We start from the raw sequence: 23,333 nt of genomic DNA, 5'->3' as shown, positions 1-23,333 counted from the left end.
AAACACATTGAATTCGTTTATATTGGGAATGGGACTTAAAAGCCAGTTCCATCAGACCACAGGAGTTTCCAACAGCCAAAAACTTTCTACACTTCCCGTTGATTCAATAAAGGCATCCCAAACGCAGCAGCTTACCTGATCCTGCAGAGACATAACAGGGTTGTTTTTGGTTGTGTTGATATGTAGAACATGGTATTTGTTCTTTGCGCAAAGATCATAGGCAATATTTGTGAAGGAGGTGCTGGCAGTCTTAGGTACTCTGTTGTAAATAATCACCACATCGTCCTCTTCATCCAGCGTCACGTCTTGTCGGGGGCCATCTACTGTGTGACGTTGCTCTATTTCTCTGACTTCATGTCTTGCAATAGCCCTTTCTGTTAGGGATGACAAACAGAATTTCAACGTAAGCATCCGAACTTCAAACCACCGAAGGCAAACAATCTGGTGAAAAGAAATAACTCGTTGTACGTATTTCTGACACATCCTTAGCCAGAACAAGCCTTATGAGGAGCAGGTGAGGGAACTGGGGTTGTTTAGCCTGGAGGAAAGGAGGCTGAGGGGAGACCTTATCGCTGTCTACAAGTGCCTGAAAGGAGGGTGTAGTGAGGTGGGTGCTGGGCTCTTCTCCCAAGTGACAAGTGATAATAAGACAAGAGGGAATGGCCTCAAGTTGCGCCAGGGCAGGTTCAGATTGGACATCAGGAAAAATTTCTTCACCAAAAGGATTCTCAGGTACTGGCAGAGGCTGCCCAGGGAGGTGGGGGAGTCCCCATCGCTGGAGGAGTTTAAAACACAGGTAGACGAGGTGCTCAGAAATATGGTTTATAGTGGACAGGTATGGTTGGACTTGATGATCTCAAAGGTCTTTTCCAACCAAGCAATTCCATGATTTTATGAAAACTTAATCTATAAAACATACCAATGATAAAAGGTGGGTTAATCTGACACGGAACATGAAGACTACAAAACAATATGCATAGGGAGCACATACCATATTCTATGACTCACGCTAACAGTACTGAAAGCCATCATCTCTAAAGAAAAAAGTCTATAATACACTATCAAAATGCTGACAGCCCCAAAATATCCCAAATAATTTCTACGAAACAGTGATTTAAAAATTATAATAGGAGGAATAACTCAAGCAGTTTGGAGAACACGAGTTTTCTGAAAAGAGTAGAAATACTAACTCTAGAGATTTAGTCAATTAACTGTACAGAGACACTGGAATTCAGAGGAAACCATCGTTTTATTGCATTTGATACAAGCTCCGAGTATAAAGCATTACAATAAATGCGTTTGCAAAAATTCAATTAGATTTATTAATTTCAAGTTTGACAAGAATAGAAGCAAGAGGTGCTTGGGAAACAGTTAACATTAAGGTGAAGAGTGATCTCCGAGGACTGAAATACAGCAAGTACATCAAAGAGAAAGAAACATGGGAAAGCAAGCTATGAGCAAGACATTTAGGCAAGGTGAGTACATTGCAAATAAACCATTTTGCCTTTTATATAAAGGGCAATACTCTGAGTAATTGAACTCCGTTGCGAGTGCTAAAAGCCTATTTGGAAAATAAAACCCACAGCATTACATATCTTCTTTTTTATTTTGCTGCTGCTGAATTCCCAGCACTTTGTGCTGATTCAGACGGAGCTTTGTTCTGTTCTACATAAGTATAGACTTTAATACGATTTGTAATACAGATGTCAAAGCATCTTTTCTGATTCATTTATTGTGATATTGGCTTTAATAATGTATTCAAAGAAACCTCCGTTGGCCAACAGTGCGAGCTGAAGTCAGGAACCTGTAATTCGCTGTATTATGTTCTTACCCAGGGTGTAGCTCCTTCTGGATTACAAGCTCTTAACAGCAGCAGCTCTTGCCCTTTACTTCTCTTGCTTCCTGCAGCCCAGCTCATTCTATTCTCTTCTCTTTCACCACATCTCTTTAATTATAACATAAAATAACTTTTAAGGCAGAATCATTAAGCTGTGAACACCACTAGCCTGTAATTCCACATAAATTGTCTCCAACCACAAACTTCCATCTGTCTGAAAAGCTTCAAAGCTTAAACTCGCTCACTCTCTCATATGCTCGTATCTCACACCCCATAACTAAGTTATATCAGTATGAAAATGTTTGTGGAAAATGCTTATTGAGTAGATCTCAATTTTCCACATGACATCTGTTGCTCCCCACTACATCAGTCACAGTTTTTGCTCCTTCCTATCTCATTTGCTACCTCTCCCATCGCTGCTGGCAAACGTCCTGCTTTGGAAAGAGATGAGGCAATAGACTCATCTGTCGGGAGATGGCTACAACAAAAAGGGACTGGCAACTGTCCCCTTCTCACCAGTAACGGATTAGAGAAAGCAGTTGGTGGGGGACACAGTTAACCACATGGCTGCCCAAGGCTATGTGGACACTGAGCACCACCTCGAGAGGCGGCAATCAAACAGATTTCACTTGTATTTTCCACACCAGAGTAGTAGGTAGCAGCTAGATTGGAATCCTAACTGCACAGAACTCCAGGGCTGGCTGGCGGGGAGGGCAGCTTCCCCTTCTACACGCGACAAGTGAAGATTTGTAAGAAGCAGGCACGATTTGCAAGAGGAGCGATGAGAAGCGTTCCTCTAATGAGGTATTTGAAACCATGATGATTCAAAAATTAGTGTGAGAAGTGCACTTTAAAGACTAGGCGTAAGATATAAAAGATGTATGATTAGATGCAAGTAGCGGAAAGGCCATCACGTACAATCACCTTCAGCTTTGTAAGTGAGAGAGGAAAACACAAACTCGTTCAAGGAGAACCTTCACAAGCATGGAGCATGCAGGCAGTTCTATCATCAAAGAATTAGGAGGCTTTACATTTCTAATTTAAATGAAAAATAATCTTTAGGATAAAGAACTGAAAGATCCTTTTTGAAATAACTGTAATAGTTAAAAAACAAAGGCTGAGATGAAGCACAGGATACAAAACCTTAAAGTGCTGGGAAGCTAAAGCGATGGAGAAGCAGAAGCACCTGAAAGGGTCTGATCTTGTCAGCCACCATAATGGCCTATTTAGATATTAGGAAGAAATTTGGATATTAGGAAGAAATTTTTCACTCCGAGGGTGGGAAGGCCCTGGCCCAGGTCACCCAGAGAAGTCGTGGCTGCTCCATCCCAGGAGATGTCCAGATTTTCATAGTGTACAATACAGGATAATTTTAAGGTGTAGAATATTGTCTCATACTTTATTACTGCCTGGTCAGGTTCGCTGAAATAATATAGTTACTACACAGTCAGGAAAAATACTGCTCTACCACCTGCAGATGTCCCACATGCAAAGTTTCATCAGCTGCGAGGACAGGTTAATGCAGGCAGTACGTATATGATCAGCGTAAATAAATATTTACCAGCACACGAATGAGAATTGTAGAATCACTAAGGTTGGAAAAGACCTCTAAGATCACCCAGTCCAACCACCAGCCCAAATTCCTTGTAGAAAATCTTCAATCGGCACAAGTAGCTGTTTTGTAAATAACAAAACAAGCTTATTTTCTCACCTGTTTGTCTGCACGTTCTTCAAACCCCTCCTTTGTCCCATTTCAGCATCTCCCATGCCTTACATTTCCTGAGCCATCCTCTTGGAGCAATACACCAGGAAATACCAGGGCTAGCAACAAGCTGGTTTGCCACTCAGAGGCTACCAGAAAATAAGATAAAATGAGCGAGTTATGTCTTCTCCTTCAGCAGAAGCAATAATTAAAAATTATTTATCTCCAAGATCACAGCCCTTTCAAGCCAAAGGAGTTTGTTAACAAGTTTCAAAGTTATTAACAAGAGAAGTAACACTTGGAGAGAAAAAAAACAGACCAAGTTTGATTGCTTAGCCCTATTTTGTTAAGATCTCAACTAATAAAATCCCCTGTGAAAATGCACCAGACCCATACACACCTATAAAAATATTTGAAACCCAACTGAGCAATATTTACATCATTATAGAAACAAATAATGCAAATGAACAATATTTAAATAAGGCTAGAAACAAATCACTGTGATCATAAGCAATTATTTGTCTGCATTCCTTGCACATTCAAAAAGATGAGTGTCTTAAGTAAAACAAGTTTATTAGCATTTACTTCAAATCCAAGCGTCAACTGCATACAAAATATTCTCTTCACAAACAGAAAAGAGAGGCATGGATCCTGACAACTGAAAGGTTAACAAAACCAAACATTTCAAATTCCTCACATTTTTCACAAAAGCACAAGAACCTCCTGGGATTTTGTAACAAGAATATCTATCAAACCCAGAAACTCTTCTTTCTCCCATAGCTTAGCGCTTACCACTGTTGACAAAAGATACATTTTGAGCCTCACTGGCTGTCAAAGTCAAGTCAACAAAGTTATCTGGAAGAAGAACTCAGAGCACAGAAACATCAAATCATGGAATGGTTTGGGTTGGAAAGGACCTCAAAGCCCATCCAGTCCCACCCCCTGCCATGGGCAGGGACCCCTCCCACTGGATCAGGGGCTCCGAGCCCCATCCAACCTGGCCTGGAACCCCTCCAGGGATGGGGCAGCCACCACTGCTCTGGGCACCCTGGGCCAGGGCCTCACCACCCTCACGGGAAAACATCTCTTTCTAATATCTAGCCTAAATCTCCCCTCTTCCAGCTTCAAACCATTCCCCCTCATGCGATCCCTGCACTCCCTGATCCAGAGCCCCTCCCCAGCTTTCCTGGACCCTCTCTTTAAACTATGTTCTTTGTCCTCTATGTCTGTTTTCCTTCTGTAGGTATCTACAGATATTTAGGCTCTCTCCTCAATGTGTCTCGCGCGCCTGCCATGCTTCCTTGTGCAACCTCCCACTTAGACGAGGAACGGCTCAGTCTTAAAATAAATGTTCCCTCCGCAGCCTTCAAGTGTTGCCCAACAGAAGAAAAAGATGTGGATTCAAACTTCACTCACGCTGCCGCGATGCAGAGGAAGGAGATGGCTACTATCGACTGTACCATCCCCAAGCAAACGGGATCTACGATACCGGATGTCGCTTCCAACCAAATAAGCAGGTTTTCTGTCCGTTGGGAACAATATTGAAAGGAGCTGGTTTGGTGTCTCGGCTTGCTTTCCGCCATGCTCCCAGGCCAATTAGGCAAGCAGCCGGCAGCCCGAGGCACCGAGCAGCTCTCAAGCTGTTTCCCTGCCCCAAAGCTGCTTTAAACACATGGTTGGCCTGAATGGTGAGCTGAGCAGGACCAAAACCCCACGCACTACTGACTCCATTCTCCTCTGATGAAGAGTTAAAACTGAACAGCAGCTTAAAAATGAACCGTAATTATGTAGCAAAGTTAATGATCTGATTAATTTTCAAATTATAGACACCCACCATATATACGTAGCCTTCATCCTTCACTGAAACGCAGCCTCTTTGGGAGCTGTCTAGCTTATAAACCAGAGCTGTGCTGCTCCATGTGGATATCAACGCTTTGAGGATGGAGAGGAGGAGAGAAAGAATCAATGGTGGTATGACAATATATGGTCATAGAGGATTTGTGTCACTACACCCAATTAAAACTGTAGGAAAAATACAGATTGAACTATAGATTTGCCATCCAGAGGGACCCGGACAGGCTGGAGAGGTGGGGCGGTGAGAACCTCACGAGGTTCACCAAGGCCAAGTGCAAGGTCCTGCACTGGGGTTGGGGCAATCCCAAGCACAAATACAGGCTGGGTGGAGAATGGATTGAGAGCAGCCCTGAGGAGAAGGGCTTAGGGTGCTGGAGGAGGAGAAGCTCAACGTGAGCCAGCAACGGGCGCTTGCAGCAGAAGAATCGCTATCCCACATAGCTGATTTCAACATCAGAGCCTGCATTTCTTACTTTTCTGCACACTTTTGCAGTTGATCAACTGCATTTGCAAAGAAGAGTATTTCATAGAATCATAAAATGGTCTGGGTTGAAAAGGAACCTTAAAGCCCATCCAGTTCCCCCTAAATTGCAGTTATAGACCAAAGCTTAGCTACCCCGAAAAGCATGGTCACCCCAAGAAAATTATGGCTTATAGGAGACATTTTTGTGTAACGATATCTAATAAAGCAGACAAAAAGGAGGTTTCAGCCCTCCAAATATGTGAAATTCTGAAAATCTGTAAATGCTTGAAAAGGTGCGTGCGAAAAACACACCTTCAGCTGTAGCGGAAGCACCACTACTGTGACTCCTGAATACTGCGAATCACACTGATTATAAAGTTACATTCAAACATACAGAAACGTTTTAGGCAAGGCAGTGTAGTAGTAAGATTTAATAAGCATTTGTCAAGTGGCTACACAAAGTCTCCAACTTCAGACTGAACTGCTTTGCTTGACACAAGCGTTAAATTCAAGTTAACAAACCAGCAGAGAAGCAAACACAATCGAATCATACAATCACTTGGTTGGAAAAGATCTTTGAGATCGAGTCCAACCATACCTGTCCACTACTAAACAAGCTTTGAGCACCTTATCTACCTGTCTTTTAAGCCCCTCCAGGGATGGGGACTCCACCACTTCCCTGGGCGGCTCTTCAGTGCCCAAGAACCCTTTCCAAGAATAAATCTTTCTGGATGTCCAATCTGAACCCCCCCGGCACAAGTTGAGGCCATTCCCTCTCATCCTATCACCTGTCACTTGGGAGATGAGAGCACCCACCTTGCTACAACCTCCTTTTAGGCTGTTGTAGACAGTGATAAGGTCTCCCCTCAGCCTCCTCCAGGCTAAACAACCCCAGTTCCCTCAGCCACCTCTCACACAACTTGTTCTCCAGCCCCTCCACCAGCTTCGTTGCCCTTCAGTGAACGTGCTCCAGCACCTCAATGTCCTTAGACACTTTCCATCTTTTTTTTTCCCCAGTTGCTTGCGATTTCAGGGATTTTTAGGAAACTCGAGTAACAGGTAAGTGTAGAGAGAAGGATGCGATCACACAATGAAAAGTTTTGTGGCTCTTCACAACCCCAAACTGGTCAGTAAGCTGTTTGGAAGCACTGCCACCGTAACATCAGCAATGAAAAATACTTGCAAATCAAGGATTTGTTCTCTACATACTAACCCACAGCTGAGTACGTAACAACAGGGCTTGCTCTTATTTACAGACCCGTAATACTGGAATGCTGGCCCTCACCGTTCGCAAGAAACCTTAATGGAGCTGTTTGATCCACGGATGCAGTTGTCACAAGCAGTTCACTATACAAATGTGCATGCCACTCCTTCAAGCAAAATCCAATTCAAACAGCAAAAGCAAGCACGATCAATATAGATCATCTGACTCCATTTAGTCAAGCAGCCTGGAGACTGGTTTGTTATTTTATACAACCTTTCTACAGACACACAATCGTTTATTTTTTTTCTAAAAGGGCACTAGATAGCATACAAGCAAAAAGGATCACTAATCTGTTAAAATCAGAGAGTCCTCGACGCATGGACAATGCTGTACTGCAGCAAGACAGCAACACATTTAACAAAACTAATGCTTGCGCATTTCACCTAGAATTAGCCTTCATTTTTCCTGTAAAACCACCTGGAAATAAGGCTGAGAGAGTTGGGGTTGTGCAGCCTGAAGAAGAGAAGGCTCCAGGGAGACCTTAGAGCAGCTTCCAGTGCTGAGAGGGGCTCTTGATCAGTGATTGAAGGGACAGTATAACAAGAACAGTTTTCAGCTGAAAGAGGGGAGATTGAGATGAGATCTTAGGAAGAAATGTTTTGCTATGAGGGTGGGGAGGCCCTGGCCCAGGTTGCCCAGAGCAGTGGTGGCTGCCCCATCCCTGGAGGGGTTCCAGGCCAGGTTGGATGGGGCTTGGAGCCCCTGATCCAGTGGGAGGTGTCCCTGCCCATGGCATGCAGATGGAACTGGATGGGCTTTAAGGTCCCTTCCAACCCAAACCATTCTACGACTCCACGAAATCCTCAGGATTAGTTTGAAACCAAGCACTAGCGAGCTCTTGGCGCAGAACTCGTCAGTTAATACAAAGCTCTCACATGCTGAGAGGCAGCAGCAGTCACACTCAGGTCAAACACAGTTGCACACCAAACAACACTACTCTAAAAACTCTTCGCAGCAGACACTGATTAGCAAAATCAAAACTGCACAAAGAAAGAGCTTTTATCCAGTTTCACATCAGCACAATACAGAGCAATATAGAGCTCCCTGTCCTTGGTAAAAACAGAACCAGTCCCGGGTTGGCGAGGGGTGCAGCGAAGTGGTTTTGTACAATAAACTTCCCACTTTGGTAGCAGAGCCAGCTGCTCACTGAAAGCCTCTGGGTGTTAATCCTGATTGAGATTGGATTAAGTTTTTTAATTAAAAGAGAATTCTTTTCTTACATGCATGAGAAATATTTTGCTCTTCCCCCAAATCAGTCAAGGACTATTTGACGAAAATTTGACCAAAACAAAAGGACAAGCAGTGCCCTCATTGCACCCGGTAGCTGTCGTGAAAAGGTGAGAACAGCTCCAGGACCTTGCTCAGACCTTTGGTCCCACAGCAGTAACTGCACAACTACGTTCAGTTGTGGAACCCTCACTACAAGAAAAACACTGAAGGGCTGGAGCGCGTCCAGAGAGGGAACAGAGCTGGGGAAGGGTTTAGAGAACAAGTCTTATGAGGAGCAGCTGAGGAAATATGGGTTATTTAGCTTAGAGAAGAGAAGGCTGAGGAGAGATCTCTGCAGCTCGCTGAAAGGAGGTTGTGGTGAGGCAGGTGCTGCTGTCTTCAGCCAAGTAACATGTGATAGCATGAGAAGAAATGGCCTCAAGTTGTGCCAGAGGAAGATTAGATTGGATATTGGGAAAAATGTCTTTACCAAAAGAGTGGTGAAGCACTGGCAGAGGGTGCCCAGAGCAGTGGGGGAGTCTCCATCCCTGGAGGGGTTCAAAAAGTGTGTGGCTGTGGCACTTCGGGACATGGCTTAGTCGGCACGGTGGTGTTAGGCTGACGGTTGGACTAGTGAACCTAGAAACCTCTTCCGTCCTCAATGACTCGATGATTCTAAGAGATACAACAGATTTGTACTCATCGATCTCTAATAATCCTTCCTGACTACAATACGCCATAATCATTCATTACCAGAAGGTACATCATTACTGAACTTACTAAAAGTCAGAAGTTATGTTGGATACAGCAATGCCACAGAAATAAAAGTCCAAAGGAAATTCTACAGATACCCCCAGAGCAAGATCAGAGAAAAAAAAACAAATCAAGATTCTCTTTTTAGTATTTCAAATTCAATAACACATTCATTTTATCAGGACCCTTGGAACAGCAAGAAAGTTCATTTAGCTTTGCATATCATTTTGTTGGCAGTCGACGTAGAATTGCACAGTACAGAAAGAGCTGACTGGCCTTGGAAAAATAAACCCAAACCAAACCAAGCTCCAGGAACACCCACGTATTTGGTCAGATTATCTTTTACAGACATTAAGACTTTAAATTGTCAGATTTTATTTTATACAAGCAAAGTAATCTGCTTCCAACAATAGTCAATAGCCTAAAATCTAGCATTAACCCATTTCTAATATGGCTGAAACCTGGAGATCTCCGTAAGGGAATAATCCTTTTGCTGTCATTCCAACAAAGGAGGTTTGAACTGCCAATACCGAGCCACTTAAGATCACAGAATCAGAATAGTTTGGATTGGAAAGGACCTTAAAGATCATCTAGTTCCAACCCCCCTGCCATGGGCAGGGATGACTCCCACTGGATCAGGCTGCCCAAGGCCCATCCAACCTGGCCTGGAACCCCTCCAGGGATGGGGCAGCCACCACTGCTCTGGGCACCCTGGGCCAGGGCCTCACCACTCTCATAGTGAAGAAACTCTTCCTTATGTCCAGTCTAAATCTGCCCCTCTCCAGTTTATACCCATTGCCCCTCATCCTATCACTCCAAGCCTTTGTGAACAGCGCCTCTCCAGCTTTCTTGTAGCCCCTTCAGGTACTGGAAGGTCGCTATAAGGTCTCCTTGGAGCCAACTCTTCTCCAGGCTGAACAACCCCAACTCTCTCTGCCTGTCCTCGTAGGGAAGGTGCTCCAGCCCTTGGATCATCTTTGTAGCCTCCTCTGGACCCATTTCAACAGCTCCTTCTCCTTCTTATGTTGAGGATTCCAGAACTGGACACAATACTACAGGTGGGGTCTCACGAAAGCGGAACAGAGAGCCAGAATCACCTCCCTCGACCTGCTGGCCACTCTGCTTCGGACGCAGCCCAAGTTGAAATGCCCAAGCCCTGGCTCTGTGTGGGGTGGGACTATTATAAATGTCTGTGGGAGGATATGCCAATTGATACAGCTTTTTGTAAGAAACAGCTTATTTATCTGGGATCCTTCAAAGCAAAAAATACCACTCATGAATTCCGTTTCCAGGGAGATGACATATTACCTTCTGAAGTTATTCCTCAGACTGAGTAAGCAGAGGAAAACATGGAAAGGACACAGACTCTGGCAACACTGTTACCTAAGGAATGGAATACAATGAAATAAAATAAAATTTAAAATATAAAAATAAAAGAAAAGAGAAGAGAAGAGAGGAGAAGAGAAGAGAAGAGAGGAGAAGAGAAGAGAAGAGAAGAGAAGAGAAGAGAAGAGAAGAGAAGAGAAGAGAAGAGAAGAGAAGAGAAGAGAAGAGAAGAGAAGAGAAGAGAAGAGAAGAGAAGAGAGATCTTTCACCAAAGCACAGTAAAGGGGCAGAATCCCCTCCCTCAACCTGCTGGTCACTTTGGCTGTATCTAGGTTGTAAACAAATACCTCCCTTACTCAAACAAAAATCACAGAATCATAGAATCACTAGGTTGGAAAGGACCCATTGGATCATCGAATCCAACCATGATAAATAACCTAAGTTTTATTACTTTTACATTCCCAGACAAAAGTAACTTCTCTTCGTTTCTGATAAGCCTCCTCAAGATGTTTTCATACCTCTTTTGGCACCTGGTTCATATCATGCTATCCCTCTTCTCAGGAAGGAGAGGACATCCTGGGCTGACATCGATTTGCAGGATTAAAATTGACTCCGGGCAGAAAGTCTCACTATGTTTCAAACATCACTGTATCAGTCAGAAAATGGGTCACTTTTCATCACAAGAAAATTCTGTATCGAAATTGGTACAGATCAGGACTTCACATCTCCATACGCGCCTAGCCTATAGCCAGCTGAGAAGATAAGAGACCTCTCAAGCGAGATACAAAGCTGCACTTCAGAACATAAGTATATCTATCTTTTTTTCTGCAAAATTACGCTAAATTTAAACGAGGTTATTCTGTCCAAATGGCGTCCTCTCCGTGTTCCCATATTATGTACAAATTATCCCCATGATAATTTGGTTAAAACAGCAGCTGTTTCTTCGCAAGACTATAGATGAGGTCCTCTCTGGAGTCAACGTTACAAGCCTTCAAAATTCAACAGGCAGCAGCAATTTGATTTGACTTTACACATGCCTTAAAAAATACCCAGAACTTCAGTCGAATTTGTATGCCCAACAAACTGTTTTTAAGCTGTTCTTCAACTGAGGCACAAGTTCTGCAGTGTATTAACTTCTAAAAACTGAATTTACAAGCATACGCAGTGAGGTTTATTTCAAATACAACATGTTTCGAAGAGGCAGGTTCCTGTTGAACACAGGAATGATGAGTTGCCACAGGGCAACAAAGCTGGAGAAGGGTCTGGAGAACAAGTTTTATGAGGAACAGCTGAAGGAACTGAGGTTGTTTAGCCTGGAGGAGTCTGAGAGGAGACCTCATCACTCTCTGCAGCTCCCTGAAAGGAGGTTGTGGTGAGGTGGGTGCTGAGCTCTTCTCCCAAGTAACAAGCAATGGAATGAGAGGCAATGGCCTCAAGTAGTGCCAGGGGAGGTTTAGATTGGATATCAGGAAACATTTCTTTACTGAAAGAGCAGTGAAGCCCTGGCAGATGCAGCCCAGGGCAGTGGAGGAGTCTCCAGCTCTGGAGATGTTAAAAAAACCCATGTAGACGTTGCACTTGCTTTAGTAGGCATGGTGGGATTGATGGTTGGACTTGATGAGCTGAGAAGTCCTTTCCAACCTCAATGATCCCATGGTTTTGTGTCTTCCAACTGTTCAGAGGTTGGGAAAAAACGTGGTTTTACACGTTGGTGGGGTTTGGTTTTGTTTCTAAATCATGGCTCTCAACATCCCTGAAGCAACAGAATTTCATGCTGCTTCTCTCCAAGGAGGAAAATGTGACTGCATCAGCACAGAACAGGCGTCTCTCTTGACATCAGAGGGACGATGTTGTGAGATGGTGTGCTGTGCCCGGCGATTGGGTGACTGACAGGAGTTTAACGGCGCTGCCAAGCTCTGCAGAGCCAGGGGAGTCAGACTGGCTGTCTCTGCACATCTGGTGTGGGTATAAGCGATCGAGAACAATCCCTGCTCTCAGTCCAGATACCAACTCATTTTTATAATATATATATATATGAATCATATATAAAAAATATAATACATATATTGATGAATAATATATTATATATTATATATGTAACATGTATCTTGATGAATAATATATAATATATATTGTATATTATATATGCAATATATTAATATTGGATACTTAAATACTATGTATATATATATTCAACAATATATTATATATAATATACATATTATTCATATATATATTAATTAAAATATATATATATTAATAAAAAAAGCCACTGAATCCAAAGGCTTTAATGTTACAAACTGACAGCTCCATACTCCCCTGTGACTACATCCAAGCCTAGTTCCACCTTCCGACTCTCAGATGGATTGCCACTCCTCCCCTGCGAAAGGTCACCCTGTTGAGAGCATCAGTCAGAGGAAACAAACCGAAAGAAATGACCTTATCTATTGTTGTATTGATAACAACGGAGCTGCAAACCCTCACCAAAATTCACGCTCCTGCCATTAGAATGTCTGCAACAAGCTGCCTTGGCAAAAGGCAATCCAACACGGGTAGAAAGGGAAGCCAGAGCTCTTGATAACAATTATTTAAGCTGTTACAAAGCTAATCTCCGCTCGGGGAGTGCAGCGCTGCCTCGGCGAGGAACTTGCGGACCCATTTCAAACACAGCCTTCTCCATTCAAGACACAAAGTCCTAAACTGAGAAATATTAAAGCGATTTTCATCTTGATTTTATTATGTATGACATGGGAAAGATGGAAACTGCCAGGCAGTAAAGACATTTAAAGGCAACTTGACTACAAAGCATATAAAGAAAAGCGACAATAATTTACCATTTATCATTGAATTGTTTGGGTTGAAAGGGGCCTTTAAAGGTCATTTAATCCACCCCCCCTGCAACAGTTTGCAGTCAGTTGTACAAAAATCAAGACTGATGTGATGAAGAGCGGGTATAACACAGGTAAGGGGGTTTTTGAGGTGCCTTCTTGTTTTCTCATCACGCAGATCCACCTGGTTCCCATTGCCAAGCCTTTCTTCCCTGCTGTGAAGGATGGAAACTCCTTCTAAAACACATGCTGACACGCCTCTTTCCCGAGCTGGGGTTTCACCAGTTTTATCAATTGCTCTTATCACCCCAGTTGTCAAAATTCAAATGGTATCCGTTACCACAAATGCTTCTTAATCTGTCCTCACTAGCAGAGATCACAAGAGTTAGCTCCTAAGCAACAGTTCAGCCACAGCTCTCTGTCTCTGTAGCCTCCTTTTTCTTTCTCTCTCAATTTAAGTGTATTTTATTTCCGTACTACAAGTATTCAAGCCTTTCCTCTAAACAATACTGGCACTAGAAAAAGGAGGCACTATCTTAATTAGTGGAATTTTTTGCATCATGGAAGCTGTCTTTAAAATGAGTTATTTTTCTTCAAAATTAAATGAAGCACTCATTAAAAAAATAATTAGCATGTACAACAATCGCTTTGAAAGCCTATCGCCTGCTATAGGACATTTCTACTGGGCAGCAATCTGGGCTACATTATAAAACACCATTATACATGAACAGATGGAAATCATAAAATGATATTTAGCTACAGATTTCCTGTCAGAAACTTATATAAAAAGAAGGGGGGGGGGGAAAAATGCTTAACATTTTCCATTAGCCAACATCAAATCACTTAAAAAAAAATCAGAGGAATCCATGTAATGCCTATGACACAGCATCCTATTTTTAATCCATATTTTTCCAAGTCCCCTGCTATAAGGCTGGCAGAAATAAGACGATGTTTTCACCTTTATGCACACAATAAAGGATCAAAACTAATAAACTACATGCATGAAAATGCATTTCAGTTGCAGCTAAAAGATAAAGCTTCTCAGGTTTGAATTCTCACTTTTGGCTGAACGTTAGTGGAAGTCAGTGAAGCTCTACAGAGCTCCCCGGATTTGTCAGAAGAGCTGATCGTGGCCCAGAAATGTATTAAACTTTCCCATTATAAGCTGTAATGAACTGCCTCAGCTAGAACAGCAAAGCCATTGTTTATAGCATTGAGATAGGAAAGTTACTGACGTTGCAAAGATCAAGGTGCAGAACATCAACTCGGTGTGAAAATAAACGGCTCTCTCAGTTTAAGGGCAAAGTGTTATTGGCTGTTGTAATCAATACGACTGTTTTGAAATACAGGCTTGTCTGGGATTATGTCTATCATAGAATCATAGAAATAGAGAATAGTTTGGGTTGGAAGGGACCTCAAAGTCCATTCATTTCCAACCCCCTGCCATGGGCAGGGACACCTCCCACTGGATCAGGTTGGCCCATCCAACCTGGCCTTGAACACCTCCAGAGATGGGGCAGCCACAACTTCACTGGGCAACCTGTTTCAGTGCCTCACCGCTCTCACAGTGAAGAAATTCCTCCTAATGTCCAGTCTAAATCTGCCCTTCTCCAATTTACAGCCATTGCCCCTCATCCTATCACTCCAAACCTTGGCGAACAGTCCCTCTCCAGCTTTCTTGTACCCCCTTCAGGTACTGGAAGGTCGCTATAAGGTCTCCTCGGATCAGAACTTTTTGCTTCATTGCCAGGGCTTCACAAAAAATAGCAATTAATGCTCTTAAAGCAGAACACAGAGAACATTATCAAAAGGTTATAGTAAAAATCCAGTGTCGGAATAACAGTTACTGAACGCATCATCCAAGAGGAATGCGGGGTAAGGAAGGTAAGATAGAGATGTGAAGAGGGAGGCGCTGCTTGAAAGGCTTAGCGTACCTGATTAAACAGATTGTGTTCAATTTATTGCTCAATATGAATCAGTCATTCATATTTCACAACAGATATATTGACAAAGCTACCTGAAAATGAGCAAATTCCCAAAATATTATTCCATCAAGAGTTTAGAACACAGTAAGTACTACGCAAATGTTTTCTTCAGCATGTAAGTCAATAGTAGCATAAATTTAAGTATGGACAAAGAATTTACTGTTTTCTTCCTAGACTTATCAACAAAAGCTTTTAATATTATTTTTCTATATATTCAGATTCTATCACTTCTCTTTCTGCACAAACACAATGCAAACACAGGAACACGCAGGCTTCCTTCTGTTTCAGTGGTCTTAAAGACAAACCAGCCCTCAGGATCACTGATGACCTAAGTATCAGAGGGCCTTCACATTAATTACTCCGCGCCAACAACAGTTAGGGACGCAAGCAGATCCAACGTGGTGAATTCAGGTGGTCGAAGTACGTTAAACGTGAGAAGAAAGGAAAAGAATTGGAAAGAAAAAATACTGCACACGTTGGCTATGCATTAGAACACACTGTATTATTCCACACTCCACTAAAGAGCAAACTTTGCATTCAGAGTTTCTTATTTGCACATACAGACACACAAAATTGCTTCAAAGTTCAAAAAGCCCAGGTTATTTTGGTGAGAGCTGTGAATAGAGTCTATATGGAAAGGAAACCTGTCAGCTCACAGCTATCTCAAGCTTACCCTTGGGAAGGGCATCCGAATTCTGCAATATATGTCTGGACACAGTTAATAAGGCCAGTCATTTATAATTAACAATGTTCTCCTTTTATTTTACATTATGCAGCTGAATAACAACTCTCCTGTTAGCCCAAACAAGAGAGAAGGAGTCTTGGGCTTTATGGAAAACCATCATTAAAACACAACTCTAGCTCTAGCAAGAGAAACCGAGGAAAAAAACAGTCAGAAAACACCACTTTCAGCCCAGAAAGCCAACTATATCCCAGGCTGCATCCAAAGCCGTGGGACCAGAAGGGCAAAGGAAGGGATTCTGCCTCCTTACTCCGCTCTGATCAGATCCCACCTGGAGTCCTGCATTCAGTTCTGGAGTCCTCGGCACAGCAAGGACATCTGTTGGAGTGAGGGCAGAGGAGGCCACAAAGATGATCCGAGGGCTGGAGCACCTCTGCTATGAGGACAGGCTGAGAGAGTTGGGGTTGTTCAGCCTGGAGAGGAGAAGGCTCCAGGGAGACCTTAGAGCAGCTTCCAGGACTGAAAGGGGCTCCAGGAAAGCTGGGGAGGGGCTCTGGATCAGGGAGTGCAGGGAGAGGATGAGAGGGAATGGTTTTCTGCTGAAAGAGGGGAAAATCAGAAGAGCTCCTAGGAAGAAATGCTTTGCTGTGCGGGTGGGGAGGCCCTGGCCCAGGTTGCCCAGAGCAGTGGTGGCTGCCCCATCCCTGGAGGGGTTCCAGGCCAGGTTGGATGGGGCTTGGAGCCCCTGATCCAGTGGGAGGTGTCCCTGCCCATGGCAGGGGATTGAAACCGGATGGGCTTCAAGGACCCTTCCAACCCAAAGCATTCTATGAAAACCATTAAAAAAAGGTAGGAAATTAACACAGAAAGCCGAAAAATATACCCCTGCATAGCACACTGAAAGAACATCAGACACCACTAAGGTCTAAGTAAGTACACTGGGAGTAAAGAAATCATGCCAGTTCCATGCAAAAAAACCCAAACCAGTAGTTTCAGAAGCTGTTTAAGTTTTTAGGGAGCTTTTAATGGACCTGAACAGTCTGAGGGCAGGAAGCAGCGAGAAGCCCGAGGACCTCATCTCCCAATCTTAAGGCTTATGCAATCAACCGCCTTTGCTTTTTCCTGTGGTTGCACTATCAAAGGATGAACACAAATGCTTGTTTATAAAGCCCCAGGAATTTGAGGGGGAATGGACTTCTCTGGACAGAAGAATGATAGTCGTCATCTCTCTTTTTATATGTAACGCAGTTGAGATAACATTAGGGCTTGTCTTAATGGATTGTGTTTTAGTATCTTCCAGCTCAGAGGTAATATAACATGACACACAAAAAGCTTGTGAAGCGGGTTGAAAACACTGGGGACATCACCTTATCTCCCCTCAAACTCCCTCCAAGCACAAACTTCTGCTCTACACAATGTACCTCTTTCTATAAAAAAAAATCAAGACGTTTCTTTGCCCATTTATTAAGATTGACAAAAGAACTCAGTATGCAGAGCCACTGATGTGTTCAGAGAACGTATATGAGAATCCAGCAATACATCAAAGTGAGGGACCAGAGGATCTTTCAATACACTCGGTATTTGTGCTGGCAGACCAAAGTAAACAACTTTTTTTCATTGCAGACTCGTAAAATAAAGGGGAGAAATACATCATCCAACTCATTTCTTCTCAAAGCTCTGCAAGTGGGAAGACTGAGCATTTACTAGGTTTTTTGGGAAAAAAGATCTAGTACACAATTACAGTTCCTCCTAAAAATCCCCAAAACAAAAATGACACCCAAAGTAATCCCCTGCCACCAACATCAAAACCAGCCCACCAGTACACCAGTACATCAAGTACTTTGTAATGAAGTCCACAATTTAAAGGGTTATCAGGTACAGGAACCAGCTGCCCAGGGAAGCAGCTGAGTCACCAACCCCAGAGGTACTGAAAAAGTGAGAAGATAGTTGCTTGGGGATATGGTTTTGTAGTGGACAGGTATAGTTAGACTCAATGATCTCAAAGATCTTTTCCAACCAAATGATTCTATGATTCTATGATTTGAGTTTCAATTATGATGGCCCTACTTGTCTTCTATTCACAAGTACTCAGCCTGGAGAGGAGAAGGCTAAGCAGAGACCTTAGAGCGGCTTCCAGGACTGAAAGGGGCTCCAGGAAAGCTAGGTAGGGGCTCTGGATCAGGGAGTGCAGGGATAGGATGAGGGGAATGGTTTTCAGCTGAAAGAGGGGAGATCGAGATGAGATCTTAGGAAGAAATGTTTTGCTGTGAGGGTGGGGAGGCCCTGGCCCAGGTTGCCCAGAGCAGTGGTGGCTGCCCCATCCCTGGAGGGGTTCCAGGCCAGGTTGGATGGGGCTCGGAGCCCCTGAGCCAGTGGGAGGTGTCCCTGCCCATGGCAGGGAATGAAACTGGATGGGCTTTGAGGTCCCTTCCAACATAGGATTCTATGAGTGTCTTCTCAAATAAACCTTGCTTCCCCCTTACTGACTTCATTGCAAGCACCAAGCCTCCAGCTCTTCAGCTTCCAGTGTCAAACCTCCCCAGGATTCCCTCAACCCTCCTGCTTCTTATAGAGCACACTGAAGCTCCTACTCCTCTACCTTAAATACTTGCAAGCGTTAAGAAGACCGCATCCAAGTTACTGTTGCCTGGTCTCCACTTACAGTTTAAACCAAAGAAACTGGGATAAAGAAGCTAAACACTGGTGGATGGAAACATTATTCTTCTTATGTAAGGAACGCCACACTTTATCTTTTGATGCAGAAGGAATCCCCAGATTAAGATAATGACAGTTACAAGACAGCTCCCCCAGGACAAACACACTTACAGAACATAAACAACAATTATGCTTTTTTGCTGTTAGAAGAAGAGTTTTGTTCTACTTTGCATGTCACAAATGCTGTCCCATAGCCAACATTCACTACCTCAACTCTGAAATGTTTCATTAGGTATTTCTCTTTGGAAATACGTGGATGTTACCTGGAAAGGTTTTGCCTTCACCCTGAAGGAGCAGTAAACGCTAGACAAGCAAAAATCACTCAGAAATGTTTATCCATAAGCTCTCATATATGTCAAGATCTGGATAAGTACTACACTGTGACAAATGGAACTATTTGAGAGATTTTCAGTTGTGTTTGTTTTCCCCTCCATGCTATATTTTTAGAGATTTATCCAAGTTAGCCATATGCAATTTTATGCCTATATTTTGCTAAAAAAAGGAAGAAAGAGAATGTAAAATTCTTATACAGAATAAAACATTGATACAGCAAGCACGCGGATGACTAATACATAGACTAGATGCTCAAAACTGGTACTTGAATCATAGTTTCCCTATTCATAAAATGAAACCAACCCTTGACTGACAAAAGAACCTAAAAATGTCAAATTAAAAGAAACATTCAAGTTCCAGACGTGTAATATTCTGCTGCTCGTACTGGTGGTCTATAATTATGCAGCACAGATACAGGATATTTATGCAAATGAATCTAATGCTCAGGGATCAATTTCCCCATCCTTGAAGTGCAGAGACCTCATGGAATACCTAGTGGCACCAAAATCAGAGCTTCCTCTGACTGGAAATATCTTTACCAGTAAAAAAAAATAGTGCTCATGTACATCTGAAAAAATGAGTTAAAGACACTAAACTTCTGATTACAGAGTGAAAATACTCTATCACTTCATTCTCTTGCAAGAAGAGCCCATTGTCAACACCTATTTTGGAAGCAGCTCTTACGCATCAGCTTGCGACGCGCTTCCCTGTACAGAATGAATCAGAAAGATTACTCCCGACTCATCAGAGGCTCACAACAGTGTGTTGCTAATTGATTTCCTTTCAGAAGAAGGAGCCTGGACTATCAAAATATTGCAGTTCCTCCTCGAAACGAAATCTTCACGCTACACACCATCATATTCCTGTTATACAAATTCAGCTACTATGTACATTTCCTAAACCAGTCACACTCTGTAAAATCAAACCCAGTAACTGTTTTTAAAAGGCTGATCATTAAATTTGTGATTTACTACCAGATTGTCTGCTACTATCAAAGTATTTATAGGAAAGGTGACGGCCAATGCCTTCTGCTTCTCTTTGGCTTTCCTAAAATTCCAGTTGTCAGTGCAATATTTGTCAGCTCCTTTGGACTAACAGTTATTGCACAGAATTGCTCAGAAAGACACAGTATTGTAGCACCACAGAATGATTTGGGTTGGAAGGGACCTCAAAGTCCACCCAGTTCCACCCCCTGCCATGGGCAGGGACACCTCCCACTGGATCAGAGGCTCCAAGCCCCATCCAACCTGGCCTGGAACATCTCCAGGTGCCCGGGGTGCATCCTCACCCTCACAGGAAAACATTTCTTCCCAAGATCTCATCCCAATCTCCACTCTTTCAGTTTAAAACCATTCCCCCTCGTCCTACCCCTGCTCTCCCTGATCCAGAGCCCCTCCCCAGCTTTCCTGGAGCCCCTTTCAGTACTGGAAGCTGCTCTAAGGTCTCCCCAGAAAAGCCTGTTTTGCATGAAGGCAATCAAGGAAAATGTGTAGTTTTCTGGGTAATCAAACAATTCACAAGAATAAAGTCATCATATATAGTTGAACATTACGAAGAGAAAGTAAATCGTCTTTGCTTTGCTGTTACTGGTATTAACTGCTCATTTTTCCTGCTGCTGTCTGACACCTGCACACAGAGCCACGCTATTCTCCTGAAATGAAACAAGCTGTGCAAGCTCACCGCAGAGAAAAAGGTGCAGCTTGAAGCTTGGTGTTTTAACACTGCTAACAGATGGTTTATCGAGTAATAAATCCTGCCCATGGCAAGGCGGTTGGGACAAAGTGGTCTTTAAGGTCCCTTCCGACCCAAACCATTCCACGATTCTATGATTTCACTGAGAAGGTGGTAGAGAACAGCGTGTGAGAACCAAGATCATGGACAGAATCACTTCATGCAGTCTGTATATGACTTCCATGACAATTAAATGGTGGGAGACAGTTGGACTGCTACATTAACTGATGCCTGATTCGCGTCATAGTGGAACTGCACTGAAATTCCAAAGCTGGCCCAAAAGAATCATTACGGGCACCATTAGCACTAACGGATGAGAGATGCTGTCACAGAAGCACTAACAACACAAGCTTGGCTTCAAATGACTTGCTAAAACCATCCAGGAACCCAGCAGATTACACAAAGCATTTGTACTGCCGATCATTTCCCTCGTAATCCGATTCTTACAATATGCCTGGAAGTATACAAGTCCCTGTAGTCTTGCTCTGTTTGCCACTGCAAAAGGAGCAAAGCACCATTTTAGCTGCTTCTTTAGCCTTCTCTTCTCCAGGATGAACAACCCCAGCTCTCTCAGCCTGTCCTCGTATCACAGAATCATAGAATGCCCTAAGTCAGAAATGACCAACAAGGATCATCGAGTCCAACTCCTGTCCCTACATAGAACGATCTCAACACTGACTCTGTGTGTCTGAGGAATACATGGCATGCTTGGCTCTTTTTGATACAGTTTGAAGAAAGTAAAGTGGCAAAATAGGGTTTTTTTTAGTCTCAGTTCTTTTTCCTTTATTCCCATCCTTCACATTCTTCCCCCTTCCCTTCTACTTCCCTGTGCACTACTACATCTTTCAGCCAGAAGATTCTGTCTCACAACGGGAACCGACACTCTTGGCTCTTACCTCAAACTCTTCCCCTGGCAGAAAGGTTTTTTTTTTCTTCCAATTCCAGAAAGGTGAACACTAACTTCTGGGGGATCAATTAATAAAACAATTAAATACATGACACTCTTGGAATAGGAAGAGAAGAAAAAATAAAATATCACACCACAAAACCCAAACCAAAAGCAAAAGGAGGCAAAAAAGATTTGCATGGTCAAACCAGGTTGCCTATGACTGCTATTTTCGTCAATTAAAGTCTCACAAATTATTTTCTTATACTTCTTTTAATCATTTTTTAATATAAAATATTACTACCAGGAACAGAAGAAACAACCAAATGAGATAGGTAACACCTTGTCTAAAAATAACTATTTCCGACTCTCTATTTTGCTGTTTCTCTTAACTTTAGGCTGATTAGATTTCCATTTTAAAATTGAGAAAAAGAAGAAGAAAAAAGAAAAAGAAAGAGAAGAGGAAAAAATAGAAAAAGGAAGAAAGGAAGAACGAAAGAACGAAAAAAAAACCAAAAAAAACCCAAGTCTGCTTCCTTTAGGCGCGAAGACAAAAATCTTTGAAGATGTTTTGTTCTTCTCTGGTCCCAAAGATGAAGTCGTACCAACCAGCAGAAAAGAATTATCACTCCATGAACAGCTAAAAATGGAAAGTAATCACCTAAATTAAAAAGGCTGGGAAAGATTATGGAAAGTTCAGATAAGTTCAGGTGAAATTTATACCTGGAGAGGAAGCGATAGGAATGAGTTATAAAATAACAATCTATAAAACATCTTAGTAGACCACTTAATACAGAGCTTGTCGAAGGGAGAGTTAATACCGGTTTTCACTGCGACAGCAACGTGTAGTTTAAACTTGTCGTTAAATTTGTGTCAGACATGCACACGCTAAAAATTAAATTTAAGTCCTGCCCTTTTGCAAATGTTAAGAACAAGTGCTTGATTAACATTATGGAAATGTATTCCTGTTTTGATCATGACCAAGCAGATAACGCTCATTAGGATGCAAACACAGTACGCTGAGAAAGCGTCAGTCCACCACTTCTGCAAATTATTCATTAGGAGTCAGGCACTACATTAACACAATTAAATTTTGACGACAATAAATACACATAGATCTGACGCTTAATGCAGGGTGAAATGATGGGAACGCTCACATTTTTGAGACCAACTTTAATATATTGCTACATAAAGTTTCATGACCGGTGATGGTCTGAGTCACATTTTGTGAACCAGCATATTCGACAGAACTTTTTGGCTCTTTCCCCAAGAGTGCTCTTAACGGAGTCAAAAATTTGTGAAATGTATTTTGATAAAAGCTCCTGGAACTGGATGATGTTTAAGGTCCCTTCTGACACAACTCATTCTATGATTTTACTGTTTTTACACAATAAACAATAAAACTCTGCTCTGCAAAATAGAAATCAAAATTAATAAGTTCATAATAGACAACGTGTTTTTTCATAGCTTTAAATGACCATTAAAAGAAGAGAATAAGCACCAGTCACGAACCAGGTATTTCGAAGTACAGAGAAATTCGTACCGTTTCTGGGTTTAATTTTTTTCTTGCAAAAAATCTTCCTAGCTGTGATCTGGGAGGGCATTGACCACGTCAAAAGAATCTGAAAGCAGCTCCACAAGGATGGCACGAAGTTTTCATGGAATCATAGAACTGTTTGGGTTGGAAGGGACCTCAAAGCCCATCCAGTTCCAACCCCCTGCCATGGGCAGGGAAACAGTCCACCGGATCAGGCTGCTCCAAGCC

The 23,333-nt window shown here is 42.6% G+C and overlaps 1 protein-coding gene across 1 annotated transcript in view; it reads right to left on the bottom strand.

Moving 5' to 3' along the window:
- Positions 1–23,333, bottom strand: part of HS2ST1 (heparan sulfate 2-O-sulfotransferase 1) — a 76,541-nt gene that overhangs the window by 18,228 nt on the left and 34,980 nt on the right. Inside the window, exon 2 of the mRNA XM_054073337.1 lies at positions 136–374. Within this exon, the coding sequence (XP_053929312.1) occupies positions 136–374 (239 nt within the window). The remainder of the gene's footprint in view (positions 1–135; positions 375–23,333) is intronic.

The sequence above is a fragment of the Cuculus canorus genome, chromosome 8 (assembly GCF_017976375.1).
Source record: "Cuculus canorus isolate bCucCan1 chromosome 8, bCucCan1.pri, whole genome shotgun sequence".
In the NCBI taxonomy this organism is placed as follows: domain Eukaryota; kingdom Metazoa; phylum Chordata; class Aves; order Cuculiformes; family Cuculidae; genus Cuculus; species Cuculus canorus.
Note: the sequence above shows the minus strand (reverse complement) of the source record. Positions and strands in the feature narration are given on the sequence as shown.